At 34.2% G+C, this 17,976-nt stretch overlaps 4 protein-coding genes across 4 annotated transcripts in view; 3 read left to right on the plus strand and 1 right to left on the minus strand.

Moving 5' to 3' along the window:
• LOAG_17154 (SCY1 protein kinase) overlaps positions 1-7,005 on the plus strand; it is a gene marked incomplete at its 3' end in the record, with an annotated part of 12,568 nt that extends 5,563 nt beyond the window's left edge. Inside the window, exons 5-18 of the mRNA XM_020449813.1 lie at positions 1,084-1,221; positions 1,589-1,748; positions 2,219-2,280; positions 3,171-3,287; positions 3,452-3,583; positions 3,713-3,889; positions 4,102-4,227; positions 4,378-4,494; positions 4,701-4,830; positions 5,142-5,373; positions 5,660-5,761; positions 6,138-6,250; positions 6,531-6,660; positions 6,879-7,005. Coding sequence (XP_020306611.1) covers positions 1,084-1,221; positions 1,589-1,748; positions 2,219-2,280; positions 3,171-3,287; positions 3,452-3,583; positions 3,713-3,889; positions 4,102-4,227; positions 4,378-4,494; positions 4,701-4,830; positions 5,142-5,373; positions 5,660-5,761; positions 6,138-6,250; positions 6,531-6,660; positions 6,879-7,005 — 1,863 coding nt within the window. The remainder of the gene's footprint in view (positions 1-1,083; positions 1,222-1,588; positions 1,749-2,218; positions 2,281-3,170; positions 3,288-3,451; positions 3,584-3,712; positions 3,890-4,101; positions 4,228-4,377; positions 4,495-4,700; positions 4,831-5,141; positions 5,374-5,659; positions 5,762-6,137; positions 6,251-6,530; positions 6,661-6,878) is intronic.
• Positions 7,006-7,200: 195 nt separating this feature from the next.
• Positions 7,201-7,492, plus strand: LOAG_06309 (hypothetical protein; the record flags this gene model as incomplete). The annotated part of the gene is made up of 2 exons (XM_003141845.2): positions 7,201-7,262; positions 7,342-7,492. The coding sequence occupies 2 exons, from the start codon at positions 7,201-7,203 to the stop codon at positions 7,457-7,459; spliced, it is 180 nt and encodes a 59-aa protein (XP_003141893.1). The 3' UTR covers positions 7,460-7,492.
• A 3,808-nt stretch (positions 7,493-11,300) lies between these two features.
• LOAG_06310 (S-adenosylmethionine decarboxylase proenzyme) lies at positions 11,301-14,741 on the plus strand. The gene is made up of 10 exons (XM_020447115.1): positions 11,301-11,338; positions 11,467-11,605; positions 11,879-11,973; positions 12,204-12,363; positions 12,688-12,917; positions 13,081-13,265; positions 13,420-13,518; positions 13,604-13,722; positions 13,906-14,035; positions 14,387-14,741. The coding sequence occupies exons 3-10, from the start codon at positions 11,880-11,882 to the stop codon at positions 14,435-14,437; spliced, it is 1,068 nt and encodes a 355-aa protein (XP_020302620.1). The 5' UTR covers positions 11,301-11,338; positions 11,467-11,605; position 11,879; the 3' UTR covers positions 14,438-14,741.
• Positions 14,742-15,465: 724 nt separating this feature from the next.
• LOAG_17155 (hypothetical protein) overlaps positions 15,466-17,976 on the minus strand; it is a gene marked incomplete at both ends in the record, with an annotated part of 12,455 nt that continues 9,944 nt past the window's right edge. Inside the window, 6 exons of the mRNA XM_020449814.1 lie at positions 15,466-15,645; positions 15,819-15,978; positions 16,098-16,381; positions 16,480-16,731; positions 16,958-17,143; positions 17,450-17,609. Of these exons, the coding sequence (XP_020306612.1) occupies positions 15,466-15,645; positions 15,819-15,978; positions 16,098-16,381; positions 16,480-16,731; positions 16,958-17,143; positions 17,450-17,609 (1,222 nt within the window). The remainder of the gene's footprint in view (positions 15,646-15,818; positions 15,979-16,097; positions 16,382-16,479; positions 16,732-16,957; positions 17,144-17,449; positions 17,610-17,976) is intronic.

The raw sequence follows: 17,976 nt of genomic DNA on the forward strand, positions 1-17,976 counted from the left end.
TTTGTTGAGATTGAATTATCAGTGGATGGGTGAGGATCTGTTGATCCTTTTGATGTAGCAGAATATCAGGAATACAGGTAGTCGTTACTTTAATCCCGAGGAATAGATTGAAATGAATTTTTGAGGGAGTAAAACAATAACGGAGCAGAATAACAAATTGGATCGGTGATTTAAAATTCCCTTGCAGAGATGGATGCGTATCTCTTTTTTAGTGAGTCAACAATGAATCCTTTTATATTGAAAACAAATGAGTGTGGATTACAATATGAGAATAGCTCCCTATAAGGTTTTTACAAAGCTGACAGTAATTTCATAGATGCAAGAGAAATTTGCATATTAGTTCGTTTTCAATATATGTAAAAAGGAAATTGCATAGAAATTGTTTTACCAATTGTTGTACAGCATTCTCACAGCTGTATCTAAGATTTGTATATAGGATAAAACCTTTACAAACTAGTTATCGGATATATGCTCAGATGAGAGAAACATTTTTAGACGATTTTAAAATTGGATAACTGATTTATTACTTTAATTATGGGAAGACATTTTATATGGTGTGTAATGTGATGCATTTATCTAGAAAAAAGATATTTATCTTATATTTTAATATGTTACAAATTTCTTCGATTTTCGACATTAGCAATTTCGTTTTCGCGACGGTATTTATTAGTAGGAAAATAAGAAGAAAATATGGTTTTGAAAATTGCAAACAAGGAACAGTTAATATCATGCGTTAGCTTACTCAAGATGAATAAGTGTTGCGTCATTGCTGGCTCATATAATTTTGAGTTTGAAAAGTCGAAAAAGCAAAACATATACGTCGGATCAGTGCTTCAGGTTGCATAAACTTTTACCTGTTAGAAAATAGCACATCAACCGGAATTAATTTAAGAAACGAAATCAAGAAAAATGAGAGTAATAACGTAGTCATTGTCATCAGCAATATTAATGATGTCATACTATCTTTAGATTATCATTGTTACACCACATTACAATTATTATTTTTAATCTTCAATAGTAATTTTTAAATGTGAAAATATAAGAATCCCTGAAAGAAGGAAAAAAATTGATTTAAATTTTTAGCTAATTGATGGTCTCTCGTATTTGCACAATAACGCAAGAATACTTCATGGCAATTTGACTCCCAGTGTTATTTACATAACACTATCGAGACATTGGAAAATTGCCGGATTTGCATTTTCGGTAGCTGCACGTGAATCGGTAAGCTAGTCTAAATCGATTTTAGTTTTTTAGAAACAGAAATTTTTTAAAAAATGATTAGCTCATTAGTTTAGCCGAAATTATTTTTGGATTTCTTTAACTAACACCAATTTGTTAAACAATCTGTGAAGGATAAAGGATGAAATCTATATGTTGGCTTTGCCAGTATCTTCGCATAATTTATATGCATAAGCATATTCCTCAGATATTTTACTGATAAAAAATATGTATGGTTAATATGTTTTATTTTCCATAAAGAAACGAATAAATCAAAATTTTTCTAATATTTTCCTATTTGTCTTCTAATTAGCTAACGAACAATGAAGCACTGGACAAAACAATATCTTGCTAAAGAAGCCTTTTCCAGAATGTGTTTCCATGTTTCCCTTGGATCAAAAAGTTACCAGTTCATTTGCAACCGGATCTCGATTTCCTAGCACCAGAATACTTGCTATCAAATACGGATTCGGTCACTTCAGCGGCAGATGTTTTTTCATTAGGTTTGCTCATTTGCTGGATGTGTGCTGGTATGTTTTCTTAAATTCAATTTTTTTTCAATTCGATTTATCATACTTAGTAGGCAATAGGTATAAAGTGCTAGCTATAATTATAGTTGATATAGGCAAGATTGATTGCTTTCTTTGAGAGACTGATACGCAAGGCTACTTTAATTAAATCTGTTTCTGGTAATTACTTTTGAAATTCATATCTCGAAATAATGGGAAGCAAAAATATTTACGGAAACTACTGCCAAAATATGGTTGCAGTATCAGATAAATTTATCGCAATTCAAATTCAGAACATGAATTGAACTATAAAATTAACATCATAAAATTAACGTTAAAGGAATTTATGCTAGACTGAATGTTTTTTGAGTTACCAGCTCCCTCTCCCCAAATAAATTTCGAATTCCAAATGATTATGTACAAAATTTGAGAAGTAAAAAAAACAAATTGTTTCGTTAGTTAATGGATGATTGTCCATATTACTTATTTAGGAGGAAAACGGTTAATTGATGCTAGAAATAATATCGATACATATCGCGTAATTTGTGGACAAGTAATAATTTTTATTTTTCCGAAAATTAGAGTTATATTTCCAATAATTTCGTTAATTTTTTTTTTGGGAGGTTTAGGAATTTTTTGGTAGTTAGGCTAAAAACTAGTATGATCTAATAGTTCTTGTTTGACAGAGAAAATCTTTGTATTTAGTAACCATAAATATCCGAGCGTAGCTCCAAAAAAAAATTCTAGCCGACCGACCGATCGGCTCAATGGCAAAATTAGAGCGTGACAAACTCATCATATGGAATGTTTTAGCAGCAATAGATTGACCAGTCATTGATGAATGACCTATCTATTGACTATTTCTTATCTTTTTCAACATATGGCTAGTAAGAATAAATCTCTTTTTGTATGACATTCCATTTGATTACGCTTATAGGCAACCACCCAAACTGTGATGCGAATATTTTTTTCTTCATTATTTATTACTTTTATACTATGTTATCAGTCATTGAAATTTCGAAATTCTCCCACTTTTTGAGCTGATAATTTGCAGCTAAAAAAAATTGGTGGTTTTACCATAAAAGTAATAGGCAGAAGCGAAAAAGCAAACATTTGATTTTGCACGGAACTGAGAATTGAATCGATTAAGAAATGGGAATATAAGCAATTAATAGGATTTATTGCTTCTTTTGTAACGGAATTTTGTCTTAAAATTGTCAGAACTTATATTTTGGCTAATTGAAATATTCCTGTGGTGTAGTGCTATTCCTCATGCTCGGCAGATTTCGGGACCAGTTTCAAAGGAAAAGAAAACATCTTTAAATCATAGCTATCTCTATCGGTGTGCAAAGTTTTTTTACAACTATTTTGCGTTAGGATATTATTTTTTGTTACCCTTTTTCTCCACTTGGGCTTTCTCAGGGTGACTGTTTTTCATTGCAGCTTGATACAGCACTGAAATGTATTGCCGAAGAACTTGGACCAAATTTACTGGATGCCATGGAGAAAGTACTCAGTTTGGATGTCGACAAACGTCCTACCGTCCAATTTCTTGCCTTGGTTGGCAACAATTTTTCAGTGTCTCGAACTCATTACATTGGTGGGAACGGATTTGTTAACCTAATATTCGAGGCATTGTACTTCACCAGATTTCGCCATGAAGTTTATACTAACCTTATCATCTGCGCACACTTAATGTTTCATGTTTTCTTGTGCATTTGCAGATAAAATATTTCGATGATCCAGCACTTTCTGCACTCCGTCAGCTTGATGACATCATGCAAGTTTTTGATCCGGGACAAAAGAATGTGTTTTTGTCGCAAACTCTTTACGATAGTCTACCGATTATTCCGGAAGTAAGGAATGATGTATTTTTTTGGAAATTGGAAAACATCATTGGGAAATAAATACTTCTCAGACTGATTTGAATGTTCTTCCCAGTATGTATGCACAGTTTTGAAAAAAAGAAAAATGTTGCATTGCAGAATTTGTGGTTCGTAAGGATATTACCACGTTTTGATGAATTCTTTATCGATTGCTATGATTTATACGTTGCCTTATCTCGTCCATTATTCTATATGTTAAATCATTGTGAAAGCCATAATATAATTAGATTGAAGCCATGGATACACAGGATCGTACATCATGCTGTCCAACGCACGGTTCGCCTGCTTATTACTGTATTTGCCGTCTTTAAATTTTGCTACCGTATTCTTGTCACGGACAGTTTAGTATTACCGTAGTTTTCCCAGATTCTTATCCTGCTCTATAATCATTCGGTGACCAAAAACGTGATAAGGAACTGCTGAGTTATCTATAGCTCAAAACTTAGAAAGTCAGAAATCAGAGTATATAAGTAAAAGTAAATTTTCAGCTAACTCCTTTAATTCTGGAAAACATGGATGTATTGTTTCGACGTTTGTCAGATGATAAAGAAGTGGAGGATCAAATACAGGATTTGATTGTTATGTGTGTTAAGTCGCAGGATGTTCATATTCAGGTGAATATTGTTTGGAATTTGTTAACTGCCATCAGTTTATAAGGATTTCAAAGTTTCAGTCATTTTCAATCTTACATTTGTGTATTGATGTTCATTGCACTGCACAATACTTCTGTAAAGATGTCCATTAATCGTCACGCACTTTTATAGGATAAAGTAATCCGTAGCATTCCATCGACAGCAGAATTTCTTTCCAGTTGGTTCCTTTCAAATCGACTTATTCCTTCGTTTAATTATTTTTCATCGTATCTTAATGGCAATATTTCGGTAATTTTTTCCTAAGAAATATGCAAATTAATTCATTAATTGATTTCAATTTTTGAGTATCACATCAACTATTTCATTTCAACTGATGCTCCTGCTGTTTACTCCAGATATTTTACTGCCTTAAGCCTTTTGTAGCTCTGCATGCAAGAAACTTTGCAGAACTTTTGACTTTTTGGTTTCAGATCTGTAGATGGATGGTTTTTCAGAGGCAATTAGATTTCTTGGCTTTCATTGGAGCGCTGTCAGATCGTTGCGATTCGAACGTACTAAATATGTTAATTGCGGCAATACCAATGTGCAATATGAAACACAACGCTGTCATACATACAGTATCACGTGTGCTAATATTACTTTGAATAAGTCGCGTCATTACAATATTAGTCATTTCGTGAGTCGAAAAATTAAATCATGGAATCATGGAAAAGTTCACAAATTGGAGTGTCCCTTGTCAAGTGAGGCGCACCTCGCATATACAACAAAATTTATATTCATCGTGGCCTCGTATCACTGGTTTTAGAGAAAGACGATGTTTAAAAATTCCTGGACATGAAGGATTTTGAAATTAATTACCTGATTTTTCATTAAAATTCTGATTAATCAAAAAGGAAATCGATATGCGGAATCCATAAGTATTTATCACTTTTGAGGTTTGGTACAACGGATATTGATGTGCGATCCTACACGACTGCGTGATCGTGCTGCGATTTGTACTTATCTTTTAAGCCCACTAATACTTGGATTAGCCTCCAATGATCTCAGAAAGGCACAGTTTGAGGATTTGATCAGTACAGTGCGAATCTTAATTGACATAATCGAACACTTGAGAAATATAGGATCGGATAAAGATTTGTCCCACAAAAATTCTCTTTCGTCGTTTGGGTGAGCTTTGTTGACATTTTAATTGGTTTGAAATGCACTGTCACTTTATTTAACTTAGTTTTTTTCCTTATGCAGTTTTTCCCTTGTCCTTCGTTTTCAAAAGTAATTCAATTTACTGATCTAATACACTGACCCCCTGACCCAATAGGCAGGTAGTACAATTAGGAAAGTTGCTTTACCCTTCATGCTTCATATGCATCAAATCTGGCTTTTATTCCTACTTTCCATTCTAACTAACAGTTTGGACTTAATTGTTAATCTTGGTATGTAATTAATTTCTTTATAGACGAATGAGCAGTCGACGTGTGAGTATGAGTAGCAATCATTTACCGCTTGTTATGATCACTGCTGCGAGACCTACATGTTCTGGTTGCGGATATGATTCAAGGTGACTTACTTTTTCACGTATATCATCATCGTCTAATCATAGAGTGCTTATCATTTGAAAAAAAATAATAAAAATCAATGGGAAATAATTTGTTAAAGTCCTTTTCGAGGGAGGTCTGTAATGTTATATCACTCAGTTTAATCAATCAGTTATAACAGTGGGCACTAATGTTAGAGAGTGGCTTAATGTTCTCCAAATGTCCGAAAACACATTTCTTCCCATGCTACTGACTAATTATCTTTTTCTGACTTTCAATTAGTTTTATGTGAAAGCTGTACAACTTAATGACAAGCGCAAACTCAACACAATATACGAACGGAGCTAAAAACTTTCTAAATTAAAAAAAAGAAATTCAAATACTTCTATAAACTTACAGTCTGAGAAAGATATCGTTCCTGTCTGCAGATGGACGTTTGGAAAATCGGAGTCGTGCCAGTTCTAAAATGAGCAGCAAAAGTTCCTTGGAGTCGAACTTGTCACTGAAGTTAGGTAACTCAGAAGTTTCTAAATTTCTATCCAACACTGTTATTTCAAATTCCTTCAAATAAAACTATAAAGGCTTTCATGTCTTGATATATTATTATGATGTGAGGAATGTGGAGTGAAGAAACAGAATAGTCAATAAATCTGTGTTTAAGTACTAGCAAGAATAACATGCGTCTATTTGGATATGACGGTGTAATGATCCATCAGTACATGTGTTAGTTATCTGAATGCCATTTCTTATTTTCCATAGAATTTCAGTTTACTTTAAAACATTTCTTTTAAGGCAATGCCAGTGATGTATCCGATGAACAGCAACCGTCATCATCTTTCGAAACTAGGCGAAAGTCGTGGTTGGATGCTGATATCGGACATCTTCTCGACCAACCCATCACCGAGAAAGCAAATCAGCAGCGGTTTATTTCTTTATATCCAAAAAAAAAGTGGTTCATCGAGGCATTATGTGTAGAAGCTCTTTGTGGGAACATAGTTTTATTGATTGGATCACTGAAGCCCTTGCTACCTTTGGGCCGGTACTGATTCCAAATATTTTTTTTACCTGCTGGAATTTGGCTCTGATTTCCTTATATTACTCCTAAATTGAGATAATATCATAAGTTTTAATAAAGTTTAGGAAGCGTTGCAAAAGTGAACGACGATCGAGAACACGTTCATCAGTAGTTGATGAAGTTGGCGGGACGGGACAGCCAACTAGGCCGAATAGTTTCACCAATTTAGGTCACAACCTGGTGGGAAATTAATCAATTGAAATACAGAACGATTAGGAAATTCTTACCTGTTATAAGTGAAAGCATTATCCATCTGAAAGTATTATCTGTCTAAGGACTCTCAAATAATGTTGACTCTTAAATAAAGATGCTTATTACAACGTTAAAAATCATTTCCTCGGGATTTTTGAAAAGTTTGAAATTTCTCTATCTCTATGTTTTGTAGTTATGCATAATTACGCCAAAACGATTCGATCCATAGCCTGGATAATTTATAACGATGGTTTTAGGTTTGTCAAGCATCTGTTTTTTAATTATGCAATTTCAAATCTTCAGGACAGCATATTCCTTGAAAATGACTTGTTTCAGGCCTGTATGTTATGGAAAACCTTTCACTGATATGACAATCGTGATTATATTATTTTGGGTCGGTATTGCTATTGAAACTGCACATCCCTACATTCCTGTAAAACATGAAAGTAATTAAAGTGCCAGATCATGTGAAATCGAAGAGAGTGTGTGTACTAAAAAGTTCATAAATTTGTGAAATGGTACAGCAAAGCAAGTGTATACAAAAAGAAAAAAAACTGATTCAAGCACTCTCAACAAACGAAATGGGTACAAGACACATAAAAAGAAATTATCGACTGGTTTATAGTATTGTTTTCAAGAGGATGGAATAATTGGTAGGACTTGAGAAAAACTGATAATTTGGAAGTTTGAAAATCAGTCGGCAATCGTTTTATCTTCAAAGGTGATGATGCTAGTAAATGACGGTTTCTGAGTTCAATTTTAATTCACACAATCATGTTGATAACGGTCAAGGTCACTGTACAGAGAGTACTGCCGAATTAGATGGATGTCCTTGAAAAATACTCGTTTTTCTCAATTCGTTGTTCCACTTCTATCGATGAAAGTTTCTGCTTTTATTGGTAGTTTGCAAGTTTGTAACAAGTTATATGCAAGAATAAAGGAAGGAATAAAAAGATTTCGTTGTATAACTATATACCGTTGATTACTATCTTCAACTCCTATCATCATCATTTCGACAACGCAAAGAACATGCATTCCAGTCGGTCGGCATTTATCAAATACGTTGAAGTTGGAGAAGTGAGCGAAGAAGTGAAGATCGATATATGCGCTTCTCATCCTTTAACATGATCGCCATTCTCTATTTGTTACTATAAAATTTACATTGTGATGTGCTTTCACATCTTTGCGTCATATCTATGATGTCTTGTCCTTCGACATGTATATAAATAGAACATTCATTCCTTTGTTAATTTTGATGTGTGATCTGTTGGTAATAAAAACTTTAATACTTTTACCGGTTTCTTCATGTCAATATTTGGGTGCGCTTTTCCCTATACACATTTGAGGGGGTTGTCAGTAAAGCATTATAGCTGTTGGAGTGCTGAGCTGACAAGTAATCAAGACTTCGAGTGTTCTAGGGCGGAGTAAATATGAGGTTATTACTTTAGAGTTATCCTGCTATCAAAAATATGAGCGCAGCAACTTTTATAACCGAAGTATTAATAACGTCCAAAGAATTCATCTAAAGCTAGGCTATTCATTACGCTTAGCGAATCTTTTTCGGAAAAGAATCAAACCTAAAATACTAGAAGTAAAGTGAGGACTTTATAAAACATTTCCTTTCCATTTCAATCATTTCATTGTCAGTCATTATTTTCTTCGAATTCGCCTTCCAACATGTCATTTTATCAGTGTGAAAAAGAGAACTGCGAAAGAAAGAGTTTTGAAGAGAAGTTCATTCGCAAGGCAGGTCAGAAAAGTGTAAGCCTCAAGTGCACGCATACCCTATGAACAAAGAATTCGAAGTTCGGATTTCAGATTAAAAAAAAAGTATTGTCGCATCAATATGATGCCATACCCCCATTAACCGAACAGTTCGCTACACTCGCACTTTTGGTCAAATTCTGTTTTGAGAGTACGGTTTGCCATATGGAGTTTTTTCAGTTTACTTATGTTCGTATTCCCGCTTTATCATGTGACTGTATGTCACTGTTTGTTATCATATTTATTTCATTATGCGATAATATTTTTTCAGTTCATTAGCAAATTCTACTACATTTCACATTTCTTTTGTTTCATATCTTCCATTATTGCTAAGGAAAGGTAAGTTGTGAAGAAAAAAAATGATAAAAGTAGGTGTGACAGTGTTGACTGTTTTCTCTTCCTTTTCCTCTTGCATTTTTAGTAGAATTGTTGTAAAGTTTGCGCACTGAAAATTTCTTTTCCTCCGAAATGAATTGTACCGAATAGAAGCATATTGATATGCCGGCCATTTTCGTAAAATATTTTTGAGGTTTTCATTTTTATCTGTAAATTGCGAAACATAAGGAAGACCTTTCGAGCTTCTGCAGCCATACTTTTTGTGCTGTGATTATTAATACATACTGACCTGTTGACAAGTTCATGCTTTCTGATGCACTCACGAGATCCTGACATGTTCAGCTTCCGCCCCGTATAGGGGTTAGCCGCAGAATACCTCCAAAGTCTTCAGCTCTATTTCCGGGAACAGAGTGTAAAAGATTGTCATGGTAGTATGAGGTTCTTCGGTGGTAATTCCGTCTTTCCGAGATTCAAAGAAGAGCATTTTTACAGCGACACGTTCCATTTTCCCAGGAACTGCGACAAATTTGCCGAGAGTTAGTTACAATTCTTTTTTCTTGTGGAAGAATTTTGACCATTTGATTCTTTATTTCAGATATTTTAACATCTCTTCATCATCGTTTCGAATAACAGATCATTGAAAAGACCTGAAGATATTTTATATCGATGCGAATCAGTCCTTGTGGCACACAGAAAACGATACAACAAACGCCTGGTTAGTTTCTTGGAGTTTGACAGGTAAAAACTAAAAAACTCCGTTTGGATTTAGCTGATTTTTGTATGGATTTAGTTCTGAATTCTTAAGAATTCAAGCTTCGATCAAATTTGTTAACTTTAACTGTAAAATTTGTAGAATAAATTTAACAAATTTGCAATATTGAAGAATTCGAGCTCGAGAATTTACGAGACTGTATCAGTGGGCGATTGCAGCTTTCTTCCGTAGAGTTTGACAGGAGGTGAGGCAAGTTTGCTGGGAAAAATAATTACAAGGTGGAGAAAATTTCGAAGCTTCATTTTAAAGATCTTTAGAAATCTCTGTTATATTGCAGTGAAAATGATTATTCAGTTTGGTGCAGTAATCAGGCAATTTTTTAGAAAACTTACCCAGTGGTGCTTTTTGCGAAGGTAGTAGATTCTGTGGGAATGTCAAGTCCTAATTCGATTCCTTTTTGTTTGCTCTCAGATACCTAGTAATTTACGCAAAACTTTCTACTGGACCAATCAAAATTTTAAAATGCTGGATAACATTAAAACTGACTAGTTTACTGAACATTCAAGAGAACCATGCGGAGCTCACATTATCGAATATTTCACTTTAGATTTATGGAGAAATAATGAAGGAAATGCATTTTTGTTCTCATACAAAAAAAAAATTTAAGAAAAAAATCTAAAAATCTAAGCATAGATTCTAAGCAAAAGATTTAAGCATTTAAGATTCTAAGCAGAAAATCTAAGCAAAAATCCAGGCATAGATTTTGTATATCCGTATTAATCTATTAATTTATTCTTCATCTCATATTGTGTTGTTCCATATTATTAGGATCTCTGAAGTTATCTGGGTTTGTTAAGGGTCCGCGAATCTAACTATTTCACTTATCTGTCCTAATTTCATTTTGCAGTTGTCTTTTAAAAAGCAAAACCCAACACATTTACTCTCTAAGAGCGAAGTGCTTTGAGTAGTAATGAAGCATGAAAGAATTGTTTCCGAAATTTGAAGGTAATATGCTGCCGGCCATTGGTTAGCTACTTCTGAGAAATCCGCAATAATTTTCTTGGAGGCACCTTGTAGGTAGAACACTACTAAGGATGTACACTGAATTCCTAATTTACCTACATTTATACATAAAGTTTTGAATTTAAAATTCGTGATTTCTATGGACAAATGTTTTTGATTTTTTTGTGTTTTGTAATAGAATTATGGACGAATAAGTATTATTCAAAAGATTTAAATAGTTCTTTATACGATATCAAATTTAGTCGTTGTTGTAGTCAAAAATTACGCTTCATCTGGTCTTGCAAAATCACGAGTCAATCACGAATCAGTTTTCAACAAATCAATGTTGAATATTTCCTTACTCTCAAGAGAACGATTCATCTTCGGAAATTTAACGAAAGAGAGGTGATGTGTTAGGCTTGCTGTTCTGCTGTGGATTGCGTTCTTACTTAACTGCATTCTTATTGGAAATTAGATGACTGATACGAAATGAAGTCTATCGAACGTTCCTTAATAAATGTTTGTTGAGTAAATATATATTTTCAATATATAATTTTCAATATAATTGAAAATTATTGCTTTGTTGTAATATCATTTTGATTATTCTACTTACCTCCGAATGATTTAATTCGATTGGCTTTTTTCAGAATCGTTTTATGAATCCAAAGTGTAAAACCATCATTATCTGTCACCATCGCCGACCACCCTAGCAGGCCTCAATTTCTTACTTCCGTTGTTCCCATTATCTTCCACTTGTGTTTGGATAAGCATTCTGCCGTTTTAAGGGTTTGTTTGTTTTTTTCAAACTTCTTTTAGCATCTTATTTATGAGTTTTCGGCAATGACTTTTGCCGAAATTTATATTTTTCAGTATTGTCTGCAGATGAAAATGTATTACAGTGTAGAGTTCATGCTAAATAAAATTGATAATGTGATAATGGCATTTAATAAATTGCGTCCGATTGCTGATTGGAAATATTTATTTATTACAAATGAAAATAAATATAAAATGTTGATTATGTTCACCAAATTAAAAGATTTTAATAAGTTTATGTTGCAGCATGTCAACTTCCACTCTGTCTGTTGGTTCTCTTGATGAAATTACTTTTTCTGTAGAAGATGTGCCCAGTGTTATTGAAGATTATTTTTTTGAAGGTTGTAGTTTCTTCTTAAAACATCATTACAATTAAGGAAGTTGTTGTGGCTGATAATCCATTCTGGAAACCTAAATTCACGAGTTATAGCTCCCATAATTCAAAATTTCTGAGTTACAGTTCAAAACTACTTTTCGTCAGAAATCTAAAATCGCTTGTCTGTATTCACCGTAGAATTTTGATGCACTCATGTCAATTTCTAAATAATAGAAATTTAATCATTCATTTTAGGCGCTGAAAAGTTGCTAGAAATATGGTTTGATAAAAATCAGGGTGGAGCCACATCCTTGAGAAGCATACCATATTCGGAATTGGTTGCTATGTTGGATATCGCGCGCTGCCATATTTTGCACTCTAGAAGCAGTGAGTGCATGGATAGCTATGTTTTGAGGTAGTAAATTACTCAAAAAGTTCTTGAAATATATATTTCCTATTCTGTATTAGCGTAAAATATCAGCAAGACTAGTACAATCTACAGAAGATGCTTAATTTTTTATACAGACTTGTTTGTATGGTTCAGAATTTCAGAACTTTTTCCCATTTCCGATATAAGGCTTTTAGAAAATCAAAAATTGTAAAAACCAATTCAAGGATTTATTTTCACCTATCAAGCATTATTGTTGGTTGGTAACTTTCGCAAACAGCATTGCTTATAAAGTCTTCAAAACCTGAAGAAGTATTCTATTAGGAGAAGCCTAAATTTATAAATTTACAGCGAAAGCAGTATGTTTGTCTCGGATTTCCGTATTATTTTGAAGACATGTGGTACAACACGGTTACTTCACACAGTAAGACGGATTTTACATCTCGCGAAAATATACTGTAACGTGGACAACGTTGTCAGTGTTTTCTACTCAAGAAAAAGTTTTATACGTCCTGAAAGACAGCCGTTTCCACACTCTTCATTTGAAACTGAAGTTGATTATCTTGAAGAACATTTCACAGGTATAGCTTGTTTTTTTTTTTCTACAGGCATGTCTTCTCACCTTGTTATCCTAATTTCAGCGTGAATAACTGGTCTCCTTGTTTTGTTATTGTTACTTGGAGTCAGAAAATGTTTCTTTGCCATTAATTTTCAAGACTTTAATTTCGACAATTTTTTCTTCAGGTGGCTCCGCTTATTGTATCGGTCCACGGAGACAGGATTGTTGGTTTCTATACACAATGGTTGCTCCACGGGCTGCTTTCCCATTTCCGGAACATACACTCGAAATACTTATGAATGGATTACCAGAAGATGTTCTTAATGTATTCAACCCTAGCGTAAGCAAGGATGGAAAAGATTGTAGAATGGTAATTATTACTGCTAGTCTTCATCAAATTTAGTCTTTTTTTTCCGATAATTTGGAAGCTTGTGACTCATTTGCTACCTGACATTATCCAAATAGCAATTCACTATGTCAGCTCTTGCTTCTGTTATTGAAAGCAGGAAACGAACTTTTTACAGAAATCTGCCATCAATACGATATTACCACCTGGTATCATCGTCCATGAAGAATTATTCAATCCATGTGGTTATAGCTTGAATGGATTGATTCCACACTCAGTAAGTGTCAAGACGACATTTATAAAATTATTTTCCGAATTTGTAGAATTTATTTGATTATTCAACCTGACGAACTACTTTTCAGGATCATTACATCATGATTCACGTAACACCAGAACCAGATTTCTCTTATGTCAGTTTCGAGACAAATCAGAATACGTTGAATTTGAGTGAGCAGATGCTGAAAGTTCTAGAAATTTTTAGGCATGTGTTTGTTCAAATATCATACTGTGAAACTTACATGATTTGTGGAGTAATGCAAGTTTAAGAAGATAGTATTCGAGATTTCACGAAATCTTTTTGTTTTAAATATCGTCTTTTAAAATGACTGCCTGTTTGAGAATTATTGCTAACGACTTCACCAATCTACTAGGGAGTTCTTTGCAGACCGAATAAATTTTTATTGACCATTTTCACCAACGACCTGTCAAATGAAGGTAAAGAAGCGCAGAAGAACTTGTGGGATTTGAAAATTTGTGGATGTCATCGTACGAATTTGCAGTTCCTGGAATTGCCGGTACGATTTACTTTTACTTGGAGGACTTAAAGTTTAATTGCGGCCAAGAATTTGGGACAATTTTAACTCCCGTTACACTACAGCACGACTTTTGTGAAGACATAAGTTCGTTTACTTTGTCGCGGAAATAGCAAATGTTGAGTTCGACTAAAAGACGCAAAAGGGCATATTTTCTAAGATTTAAGTAATCATCTGGCGAAAACTCCTACATCACTTTGATTTTTATTATTTTCGATCATATCGTATCCCAAGTTCCTGTTCGATTGATGGACAGTCCTGAACTCCAGACATGTTTCATTGATCATTCATTACCACTAGTATTTTATCCTTTTTCATAGTTTTTTATTCCAGACTGAAACATTAGTATATGCGCAATTCGAGCGAGCGGAAAATATGGAGTAGGTAACAACTGCATTTGTAAGAGAAAGTATTTGACCACTGATAAAGAAAATTATAGTGATGAATAATGAATGTTTGAGATTGTTCACCTTCCTCAGACCAGGTTTTTTAATTGATGGTTTTATACTATTCTTAGTGTTTTCAGCTTTTTTCCTTTTAATATTTCCTCTTTTTTATTCTCTTTCTGTAAGCTCCTTGTTAAATGCACTGTTTCTGATATATTTGGTGGTAAGCCGTTCATTTTTATATCTTTCTGTACTACGGTTATTTCTAGGAAATCTTATTACCTTTCACTTCTGCAGCAGAATAAATAGTATGCAATTTCGGCAGAATGAAAAAAAGGAAGGAAATAAGTGGGAAAAAATGCCATAAAGTTCGATTAGCAGTGGGAATGAACTAGAAACAAACTCAAACTAGGTAAGGATTTGGTTAGGAATCAACTAAAGCGCCCACTTACGCACCATATGCTTTATCTTCAAGCTTTTTGTTATCTGTTTATCTCTGCAACTTTTTCCTTGTTAGAGACAAATACTTTACGTAGTTATTCTAATAATGAGGCTCCTGAGCATGTTCGAAAGCGTTAATACTTAGTTGTTTCAACAGTGCACAACGTTTTGAAAGGAGAAGTTTATATAATCTGCCCTAGGTCTTCAGTGAAGTAGATGGTCATGCAAGAACAACGTAGGCGTTACCCGACCACAACTGACGAAGTTTCAGACGGCTAAAAAAACAAAAACGACACCTTTTATACTGCGAACTTTTTCCCATTTCTCGTTTCTTTTACCATAATTTTACCTTAATTTACCTTAATTAGAAAATCCATGAATATCATAATGCATACTAATTATACCTGTCACTAACAGTGGGACTTAAATTAAATAAGGACGTGTCACTGAAATAATGCCAAACAAATAACACGAAAGAAACAAAATAATGTTTTCCTTATATTAGCTGATTATATGGAAGATAAACGAAAACAAAGTTGATAATTCACTTGGAAATTTTGGGTTTCCCAGTAAAATAATTTCACTTCATTCACTTTTAACCTTCACACGATATCGACTCCAGCGTACAAGAGTTTCTGGTGATCGCATCAGAAAAACAAGCTTGCCATATAGACGAGATTCCAAGTAAAATTGATGTTTTTCGCGAACCACATATATGTCATGGAACAGACGTAACAGGTTCTCACAGTTTGGAATATTTTCGATCTGTAAGAAAGCTCGTAACATAGGTTAAGAGGGTCGAAGTAACACAAGGAACTAGTCCTAGATTCATCAACTTCAGTTATTGGTACGAGTCTAAGTCAAAGTAAAATTCAAGCACAAATCTAAGACTGTTCGATTAAAAAAGCTATGTATATGGTGAAATTACAAAAAGACACCATAGCATTATGTATTGGCGTTCGTACAATTTCGCGAACAAAACGACCAACAACTAGTATAACAGCAACATACATCGCCACCATACCACCTGAACCAACAATGACGCTCATCCAAGATGGTACCACTCGATCAACAAATACAACGAACTTTTGTTCCCATCTGAAGTAAAATATGCACGTAAGCTTCGGAATCAACCCTGTATTTCTAGCATCCTTCGATCTCTCGTTCCTTTTTCCAAAAATTTGAAGATTTCAGAAGTTTGGAAATAGAAAACTTACGTAATACTCCAATAATCGCCATGGTATTGCCATGTGCTGTTAGAATGAATTCGTTTCAAAGCCAAGTTAATGGCATCAGCTGGTTGCAAGTGACCATTAGGAGGAGCTAGTAAATACTGCGCGAATGGGAAACTCATTCTAGCAGCGGTTATGTTGCCATTAATCAAATCCAGGAATATCTTCGACTGCAATGAAGTTAACACCGTTGCGAGAATGAAATTATGTGACCGCTGCCTGGAGCCAACAGGTCGGAGAAGAGACATTTCGAAAACTATTCGTGTTGTCTGAAAATAAAATATAGAATTCTGACATATTCTGGAGACAGTGTTATTGCACCAGAATTATCAACTCATGTATTTAATCCTGTAATCCGTGATGATACCTTTGAAGACTGTAATTCCTCTACCAACTGTTTCTTCCCCGGTAACGAAATATCCCAATTTCGAAGCGAATCCAGTGTCAAATTAACCAAGAAGATATCTTTGTAGGTGTAATCCGAGATGAAAGAGAGCGCTCTGCGCTTCATGTCACTTTCCTCTAGATTCGTCAATTTATTAACCAAAGCTTGCATACTGTGTTTAGACAAATGCGACATCGTTTTGTCGTTAAATACTGCGTCGGTTGAATATAGCGCCTGAATTTCGCAAATTTAGCTTCCCAAAACTTGAACTCTAGTTTCAAGATTTGAAGTTGTCCATGACCTAAGAGTTCTGCTTTACACGTTAACAGAGAAAAAGCTAATCCTTTTATACAATTCTACAGAACTCTTTCCCTCCAATTCCGCTATTTGCGGAAATTTTATACACAAATAACTTCTGTAAAACTATTCCTGAAAAGTTTATAATTGATATCTGTCTCACCGGGTAACCCTCTATCGATGCCATGAGATGAAGACGTCTCGGTGGTGCTCTTGTTCCAAAACTGTTTAAAAATGCAAAAAGCAATATAGGTGCTAGGATGATCGTTATCAATACAATAACAGATAGAACACCCTTAAAAAACTTCCCAGACGTTGGCGTTGGCCGACCTTTTCGTGTTGGGAAATACTGAAATTTGAACTTTCTCGACTAAAACGTGAACTGAAAAACTTCCAAAACGCACACATGAAAAGAAATATATCAAGGAAAGAATCGAAATAAGGTAACTCTTTAAACAAGTTGCTTCCATTATAAGGTTTCAAAAATGAAGCTATGCGTCATAGAAATCTAAATTTCGATGTTACGGCTTATAAGAATTGGTTGCTAGTACAAATATAAGGTTCAAAATGTTTCTATTTCAAAGGATTCAATCCAAATTTCACATGGACTGTTATTGCTACAGCCAATATAAGTTTTTAGGCAAGAAGAAACTACATTATCCAGCCAATGGTCGAATAATATCCAACAGTGTTGTGCCTCTACTTCGTTGTAGTAATTTTCCATTCGAATGAAATCTGCCATTGTAAGAGCTGTCGATGTGAATGTCCAATCCATAACTGTTCGAAGTTCGAAAAGAAATGGTATGCTGAGGTAACTAAATTAGTTTACGCTTTGGATTTGACAATAAAAAGATATTGTATGTAAATTCAGCGGAATTGACAGAATATATCATGTTTCCGCACCTACTTTTGGAACTTTCAGCCACTCCGCTAACTGCAAATTAGAAGTGTTACGGAGAGAAACCGATTAAATCGTGAAGTGTTGTAAAATCGAACATCTTCAATATAATTAGCCGGAAAATTCCAGAACCACCGAGTAATATATCACGATTTATCACAGATGGATAACCATTTCGCATATGCCATGCACTCATGAGTAAATATGCACTTTTTANGAGATATAAAGCAATTGATAATCTATTCCATGTTACCACACGTACCTAAAAAAATACGTACAACTCG

The sequence above is a fragment of the Loa loa genome (genome assembly GCF_000183805.2).
Source record: "Loa loa unplaced genomic scaffold supercont3.45, whole genome shotgun sequence".
Lineage (NCBI taxonomy): Eukaryota > Metazoa > Nematoda > Chromadorea > Rhabditida > Onchocercidae > Loa > Loa loa.

Bases quoted from the DNA above. Each gene is read 5' to 3' on its own strand.
- LOAG_06310 (XM_020447115.1), top strand. From the start codon at position 11,880: ATGTCAACTTCCACTCTGTCTGTTGGTTCTCTTGATGAAATTACTTTT. The intron at 12,364-12,687 runs GTAGTAAATTAC...ATAAATTTACAG, and splicing joins ATGGATAGCTATGTTTTGAG to CGAAAGCAGTATGTTTGTCT. The intron at 14,036-14,386 runs GTACGATTTACT...TTTTTATTCCAG, and splicing joins TGCAGTTCCTGGAATTGCCG to ACTGAAACATTAGTATATGC.